Source organism: Pinus tabuliformis, chromosome 1_1, assembly GCF_031772625.1.
Source record: "Pinus tabuliformis cultivar Carrire ecotype Pingquan chromosome 1_1, CPIR1, whole genome shotgun sequence".
Classification (NCBI taxonomy): Eukaryota; Viridiplantae; Streptophyta; class Pinopsida; order Pinales; family Pinaceae; genus Pinus; species Pinus tabuliformis.
The window spans coordinates 274,915,245-274,924,387 of record NC_142297.1 but is presented as its reverse complement, the minus strand read 5'-3'; the positions used below and the strand labels follow the sequence as shown (position 1 = coordinate 274,924,387).

General features: G+C 34.0%; 1 protein-coding gene across 1 annotated transcript; it reads left to right on the top strand.

Annotated features, from left to right (window-relative positions):
• The first annotated feature begins 7,457 nt into the window (after window positions 1-7,457).
• On the top strand, window positions 7,458-8,078 carry LOC149212603 (toll/interleukin-1 receptor-like protein). The gene has a single exon (XM_089388744.1). The coding sequence runs from the start codon at window positions 7,458-7,460 to the stop codon at window positions 8,076-8,078; it is 621 nt and encodes a 206-aa protein (XP_089244870.1).
• The last annotated feature ends 1,065 nt before the right edge of the window (window positions 8,079-9,143 follow it).

Genomic DNA, 9,143 nt, shown 5'->3' with positions numbered 1-9,143 from the left:
AAAGAACAGGGCCGTGTCGGGTATGTAGCAGCTATTAGAGTTGAGAGGGCAACCAGGAGCTGGAACAGTGGAACGAATAACCAGACAACAGGAAAAACGCACCCAGAAGTTTCGACCGCAAACCACAGAGCCCGCGGAGCAAAAACAAGAGTAACGCCAAGTGAAACAACAAAAAGGTGAGGAGGGCGCGAAGGGTCGAGAACCCTAAACCCCATACAGCCTCGCGGGATACCGAGGAGGACAGCTGTTAAGCGGACGGAGGGCCAACGTACCACGTTCATTAAAACGAATCCATACGACGCCGATCCCGAATTAAACCACACAATCAACCAACAGACCCATCACATAATTGCATTCACCGCCGATTGTTAAAACGAATCCATACGACGCCGATCCCGAATTAAACCACACAATCAACCAACAGACCCATCACATAATTGCATTCACCGCCGATTGTTTACACCTCAGCTAACCAGAGGCGGGACCACGTGGGCTGGCCCCATCAACGAAGATATTCCATATTCTTCTCTTTCATCAACTAGTGCCCCATCCGAGTCCACATGCATGCCCACCATTTCAGGTTTCAAAATTCTTCTAGATCTATGACTGGTTTCAACAGACTCCCATCTCAACACTGTTTCTTCTGGTAACAACATTTTCAGAATCTCTCTCATCTTGAAGCGAAGAGTTCCTCTCTTTGCTAAATTGAAGTCATAAACAAGTATGTCAACATCGTCCAATTTTAAGATGTCTGTGCGGTGACGATTTATATTTGTACCCTTTCTTTTTCTCTTTCCTCCATTTTTTTTGTCAACTACCATCTCTGGCTTATACACACCATTGAATGGGTGTGTATTTGTGGCATACCAATGTACTTCAACACTTGTAACATCCTCATTTTCTGTAAAGACCTTTTATAACTTTAGCAACCCATAATGGATAGCCATTGGGATCTCCATATGCTAGCACGGCGATCATGCAACCCTCCTTAATATCCTGTATTGAACCCCTATAAAGGTCTTCCATGGATTCACATTGTGCATGAGACCTTCTAGAACCAATATACATCTCTCTTTCCCTTGCCTGTGAAGAATTAATAATACCTTGAGATTGTTGCTGTTCAATAATGTTTATTTCCTCATGTTCATTCGACACATGTTGTGGCCAAATAAATGGATTTTTCAAAGGTATATCTTCATTTGTTATTGTTGAAATGATATCACTTTGATTATTGAAAAATGACTCCCACCAAACTGAATCAACAATGTCAAAGTACTCGTATGTATATCTAATACATTTTTTAATTTCTTCTAGGCAATCATAATAATTTATATCTCTATTCCGTCTTCGTGCATTATTAACTTCACCAACTGATTGTAATAACAATATTTTTGATGCAAATATTGGATGATCTGGAATGAACTTCAAAAATTCCAAACCCGATGACAGTGCCCATTCTGCGGTAGTTGAATACTTCTTGCCCCATATTAGTGTTTTCCCATCAATTTTTTTGATATGAAATTGATGTTAGAAGCTAATGTCATTAATTTGTTCAATGCATTTCTCCTCACCATGCGATCCTAGAATAAACCTTCGCATGTCAACAGTTTCTTCCAACACAGCAAAAGTAGGCTCTGGCATGCATGATTTCTTAATACATTCAATTAATGATGGCAAGCTCCCAACTTCCTTCCTCCTCAATGTGACTGAAAAACGACTGAACATCTGATCAATATGGTCATGAGTGTGCCCAACAAGAAGGAAACCAACCTTTACCTTCTGAAAAATTCTTAATTCAACAAGCATGTTTAGATATCCAAAAACAACCTGATTTTTTTTCACAACAAGTGTTGTCCAATTGTAGATACAAACTTCAGGAAGATTACTAGACTAATGATAAGCATATAATGAATTATGGTTATTGTCAAATTTGCATCATTATGAATATTTGGAGCTGTGAAGTACACCCTTGGCAACATTTTCCCATTGAAGACCATACAACCGACCAAGTGATACTGAATAAAATTTTCCTCCTGTAAATTTTTGGATGTGCGAACAAAATGTGGTAAAAGTTTTTTCTTCTGGTCCATACCATCAATTATCAAACCCAAATATTTATTTGGATTATCATAACACTTCTTTCGATGCTTGTACAACTTTTTCTTTTCACTTGTTTGTTGTTCGCGATGCTACTGAAGTTCTTTGACAATTGAATCTACACAACATAAAAGAAATCCATTAAGAAATATGTTTTCATAGTTGATGACTATACAATTTTAAAAGTTTAAGTTATGAATGCTTACCTCTTTTTGACCCTTCACATTTGTCCCTTTTTTATTTAAGAAAAAACACATGTACTGCAAATCCCCATCCTTGTCTTCTTAGGAATACAGACATTGTTGAATTCTTTCTTCCATACCTTCACAAAATATTGATATGTAATAAACCGGCCATGTCCTTCAACGCCTTTTGCATATTCTTTGTATAAGTTGTAGATTTATCGTCTTGAAAAATTATCTGGAATATGTATTGTCTCTCTATTTGGCATACACTCTCCATGATTTGAAAAGAAATCTTTCATCCATGACATTGCAGTATTTGATAATGGCCCAAACCGTCTTTTATGACGTACTTCTGAATAAAATGTGGGATCTTTTTCCAAATTTTCTTGAATTCTCGAGAGATGAAAATTCCCCATCGAATGAAACATTTTGAAATCCTTTCTACAAATAAATAAAGACCCAATAGGGACGTTCCAGTGTGCAACGAAATTGAAATTGTGCAGAATGATTGGGTTGCAGAGATGATACAGAGGCAGCAGGAGGCCGGGGAGCAGCGTCAACAGGCCAAGGACCTACAGTCTGAGCACGCCCCCGACCGCTGCGAGTGGCTGGGTAGCGTCCAAAGAAATGAGCCGTCGAAGGGGAGGATGAGTCAGAGAGGGACAAGGAGGGGGGGCGAATTGGTCTTCCTCTGCTACTGCCCCTCCTGTAGTGCATTCGATGACGTAGATGAGGCATGCTCACCTGGGCAAAATTGAGTGGACGAGGACGAGAAGGAGCAGTGCCAAAGAATGAGTGGTCAATGGGAATAGAAGGACTTGTAATCAGCGGTTTAGAGCCGAGATTCAAGACTGAAGAACTAGTCCGTATGCAGCATAGAAGACTCTGCGAGAAATGTGCACCATCCACCATCTCAATGCAGCACAAAATTTGGCAGCGTCTCCCCGTTGTCAGGTGCAAGCTCGGCTTTGCAGCAGTAGGGAGACAATTGCAGTTTAGAGGAGGTGGAGCGGGGCGAAGACGGTCTGAAGAGGCCATATTAAAAACCAGATTGATGAAGCCTCGACCCTGCAGTGCATTAATATGCCATTAATTTCGGTGGTGACCTTTTGGGTGGAACTGTAGGTGGCCAGGTGGCCTCGCCACTTGCCAACCTAAGGATGTTGCATAGTACCAACGTGCCTAAACACCGGCATCCGGGAAAATAAATTTGATCTTTTAATTATTCGATTGAAATAAAATATTTGAACTATAATTTTATAAAAATTCTAAAATAAATAGAGATTAAGTATTTAATAATTCAAAATATATATTTAATTTTTTAAATTATATTCTTAATTTTGATTAAGTAAAAATATTGATATGACTAATTTTCTCATCTTTATGTATATAGCACTTGTTTAAACAAAGGTATCCACTATTGAAATATGTGATATCTACTCCATCCGCGTGGGACACACTAAAGGTAAAGGCGGTCGGTTGTGAGGTGCTTAATAAAATACAGTTTTTAAATGAAATTTCAAACCACTACCCTTGTCAGTTTCCTTCCACTTCCTATAAATAATGAACATAAAGAAAAGAATTTCTCAAACTAATCAACTTATAACATTTAGAAAAGAATTTATCAAACACACCTCATGTGTAAATTTTGACATGTCTTTATGTCAAACTATACCAGTGGTCATCCATGATATCTTGACTACAAGAAGAATAGGTTTGTGCAGACCGACCAACCTACAGGTGGTGTATACTAAAATGAAAAGGTAAATAAAGTATACCCTTCATTAAAAAAATGTTAATTAAAATGTTGATTTTTCAAATTTTACCGTGTTTAGTTTTTAAGATAGGTTTGAACTACTTAAAGTTTAATATGGATTTATTTTTTTATCAATTCATCTATGGATTTATTTTTTATCAATTCATTTAATTTTTGTTTAGGGGTTGGGATGATATTTCTCAATAGACAAAATTTAGGTTTAAATTTCAATAAAACCATTATTTGCGTAGGAGGGTGTTTGACTTTTTAAAATTATAACACACACACACAGATATATACAGATATATATATATATATATATATATATATATATATATATATATATATATATATATATATATATATATATATATATATATATATATATATATATATATATATATATATATATATATCATATTTTTTTATATATATCACATTTTTTCTTTAACATTTTAAATTGATAAATAAATATTAATAAAAATGCTATATTATCAGTTTATCACAAAACCTAATTCAAAAATTTATAATCAATCCCTAACCAATAAATTGTATTTGGAAAAGTGTATGAGAAAAAGTGTTTCACCTCCTAAAATTAGTTTTCTTCCCTAAGAGAATTCATTCCTACTTTATTCTTTATTATCATTTTATTAAAAAATTCAATCCAAAAATTATAATCTTCAACTCGTAAAATATATTTAAAAATTAATTAATTTTAAAAATAATGGTTTACACACAATAAATAAATAAAATGGTATTTTTATTATTTATAATGCATAACTTATGATAAATATGGGGAAGCTCAACATACTCATTTTTATCTTCAAATAATTTTGTATTATTATTCTTTTATGTCTAAAGAGTGAAATATCTTATGTAAATTAAAATGACAGTGAATTCTTTCATGGATTGGTTTTAATTTAATAATTTGTATTATTTTTTTAGTATATTTTTTAATTGAAAGAATGAAATATTTTTGTGTGATGGATGGTATTACTAATGTTAATGGAGACTCTTTGTGAGATGTCCCTGGAAGATGTAGAACAAGTCTAGTGGATTTAAATGAAGGCTTGTGTATTTGGGGTGGTGAGGGTACCTAACTTGTGGGAAAGGAGGTAAGGTTGTATACTTGCCTTCCTTCTCCTTGGCTTGGGTGGCGTCACTCTTATTTGTGGTTTTGTGGAGTGTGGGTGAAGTTAGTTTATCTCAGGAGTTTGGCTCTATGATATGAATTGCATTTGCGGTGGCCAGGGTGCTACGGAGCAACATGTTCCACATGTTAGAGGGTGTTTCCTTTTAGGTGGACCTTCTCGTTTGGTTTGCATGGCACAAAGTGCTGACACTCCATGGCCTCCTTTTGGAGTTTTGGTCGCATAGATGATGACTCTCTATGGTCTGATGGCTTAATCTTGGTACTTTCTCGTTGCACTTTTTGATTATGGCATGAAGGTGATATTGATTGGGAGGGTATCATGGCTAGTTTTGGATCTTTCCCTTTCTGCGGGCTTAATGGATATTCTGGAAATTGTGGCATGCACTCATGGGTTGTTTAGTTATTGGCTCTTTTTGTTTTGCTCGCAGTTTGTTGTTGCTCTTGTATTTGGTAATTCCTTCTTCAGGTCTTTGTGACCTTAGGTAGTTGGCATGATCACTGTCGGATTTGGTACATACTTGTTGTGTTTATACTTGCCCTAGCCAATGGTTGGCTTTTGGTGGCGTGGTCGACTGAAAATGATAATGGTCTAATTTTAGCTCTATAATGTTGTCCTTTAGGGTGTTAATGGTTCTTCATTTTATGATGGTGTTTGTATCGATAATGTGTATTTGTGATGTACCTCCTTTTTTATTAATAGAAAGCTTCTCGTCGTAGTTTAAAAAAAAATGAAATATTTTAAGTATGATGAAGAAACTTAAACATTAGAAATTTAAAGATAATATAAAACTTTTTGAAACTATGGTTTTAACTTAATTATTTAAAATGAATAATATTGATGAACAAGTGTGTTTACCTTAATTTAGTTGTAACTATCCATTTACATGTTAGTGATTTAATATTTAATTGGAATTTAATCATATAATTACTAGAGTAGAGACATTACTTTATCTTTCAAATATAATAATTTACATATTAGTGATTTAATATTTAATTAGAATTTAATAATATAATTACTAAAATAGAAATATTACTTTATCTTTCATATATAATAAATAAAATATAATAGATAGTAAAAATAATTATTAAGAAAAAATATATCACTTAAAATAATTTTTTAATGATTTATAAGAAATATTTTTTACTTTTACTAAATACCTTTACATATTAGATTATTAACATATTTTTATACATAAAAAAATAAATAATAAATTTAACATTTAAAAAAAATAAAAAATAAAAAAATTATATTTATTAAAAAAATTATATTTTAAATTGAGATACATACAACCAAACACTTACACATGCCAAAATAAAAGAAATTAATATGTATATATATTTTTGCTAATTTCAAATTGAAGTTTTACCACTTAAAATCCCAAAAACATTAAGTCTCATCCTACAAATAAGTGTCCCATCAAAATACTTATTAAAACAGTTGTTTTCAACTCTATGTCAATCTATGGGAATTGTTCTCCATAATATGAGAAAAAAAGTTTTGGAAACCAAAAGAACCCAACTTTTGAAATATGTGGTGTCTACTCAATCTAAAGCGGGATCCACTAAACGTGGTCGGTGCACTAAAGATAAAACCTGGATGAGAATGCTTAATGCACTACCTCTTCATTGAAACAAAATTCCAACCACTTCCATTGTCGTTTCCTTTCCACTTTCTCAAAACAATAAGATTAAGAAAATAATTCCAATACACACCTAAAATGAAATTTCAAACCACTTTCTCGGTCATTTCCTTCCACTTCCTGAAAATAATAAAGATTAAGAAAATAATTTCTCAAAAGAATCAAGTTTAGAATTTATCGAGAATAACGTTTCATGTGAAATTATGACACGCCATTATGTCGTACCATGCCAGTGGGAGTCAGGTTCGTGCAGACAAAACGATAGGTCATGTGCACTCAATGCGGAAATTGCTGGCACGCGTCACTTTCATCGCATCGTTTATATAATAAATTGAAAAAAATTAAAGGAAAGAGGTCATAAATTTCGTTTAATGTAAAGGTGGACTACGTTTGCTGAGAAACCCTAGAAGCCTACCGGATTTCAGAGCGGTTTTGTTCTACCAAGTATTTTGAGAGACAGAGAGCGACCTAGGCCGAGTGGACTAGTGGTAACTTGGGGTCATCCACTCGAAGACACAGAGCAAAAAAGGCCAAGTGAAGTAGTGGTAACTTGTGTCATCTTCTGGTAGCCATTTTGCTCCTCAGAACAACCAGACGATCTTGTAATTTCAATCTGTGAATATAGTATGGCATCCTCATCCACCTCTTATGCCAACGAAAACTACAATGTTTTTGATATTTTTATTAATCATCGCGCTCCAGATTGCAAGAAACCCTTTGCCACCGATCTCTACAATCGCCTTTGCAAACACGGTTTCAGACCATTTTTGGACATTGAAGAATTGCGCGAGGGAGATGGCCTAACTTGTCAAATCGAAGGCGCTATTCGAACAGCCTCCGTTCACATTGCTATTTTCTCTCCCCGATATGCAGAATCGGTGTGGTGTTTGAAAGAACTCGTATTGATGTTGAAGTCGAAGGCACCTATCATTCCTGTTTTCTACCATGTGCACCCATCAGAACTTCGTTGGACGCAGCGCAAAACTGGACTCTATGGTAGAGTCTTGCGCATGCTCCCCTGGGTTTTTCGCATTCTCCCGTGGTTTCTTCGCATGCTCTGCTCTACGAGGGGCGAAAATGGTGTGTATGCTCGATCCCTGCGCGAGCTTGGAGAAAAGAAAACAATCCACCGTCAAATTGGTAAAAAAAAGCCGCGATATGACCCCAACATTATTAAAGAATGGAAGGACGCTCTTTTTAATGTTGTAGACATAAGCGGTTTTGACCTTGAATTTTATAGTGGGTAAGAACTCCGATTCTCTCTGTTATTCTTAACTTTAATTTGTTAGTTTTATTGCATTTCTGACTCGCAATTGTATTCTGGATATTGTTTAGTGACGAGCAGCAGCTCCTGGAAAAGGTCGTGGAAGGAGTCTTAAAAAAGAGTTCCAAGAAAGCTCCACGTTTCCAAATATCCAATCGCTTTGGAACATAAAATTGAAGATTTTGAAAGGGAAATCGTTTTGGAACGGAAAATTGAAGATTTTGAAAGGGAAATGTTTTTGGAGCAGCAAAGCCAGCATTGATTTCAGTGTAGATGTTGATTTCAATGTAGATGCTAATCCTATTTGATTTCTTGCATTAGATGCATTGATTTCAGTGTAAATGTTGATTTTTGATTTAGTGGAACTCAATATATGATGGTACATTAATTTTAAAATGATTGGATTAACAATGTCATTGATTTTAATGTAACCACAAAAAAATTATTAACAAAGTGCATTGATTTTTGTGTTATAGTAATTAAACTTATTAATATTGGAGAGCAAGAGAGAAGGTAAGATATTTACTACAATAGTTCGAGTTAAAGATTTGAATGGTTTACGATTTCCACTGCCATTTTTATATAATCAATATAAAATGATGGAAAAACTAACAAAGTGACAATAAGAATAGTAGAATAATTTTCATATAATCAATATAAAATGATGGAAAAACTAACAAAGGTGAGAGTAAGAATATGAAAAGAAAATAATTTGAGATTAATCACAATTATTTGTAATTTACTACATTCTTATTATTGATATTTTTTTCTTATTATTGATATTTTTTTGTTTTTCAACACTATTGCATTCTCACTTTGCATTCAAAATTTTTATTTCATCAATTTTCATCATTAAAGTTATTAACAATATCTATCATCTTAATAGATTGAACTAAGAAAATTTAAAATTAAAACTACTATTTAAGATATATTTAGTAGTACATGGAGGGACACTATTAAGAATTAATTAGTTGTCAAAAGTTGTGATACCTAAAATTAAATGAAATAATTGTGCAATATCAATCCTCCTGCAAACTATTGACAATAT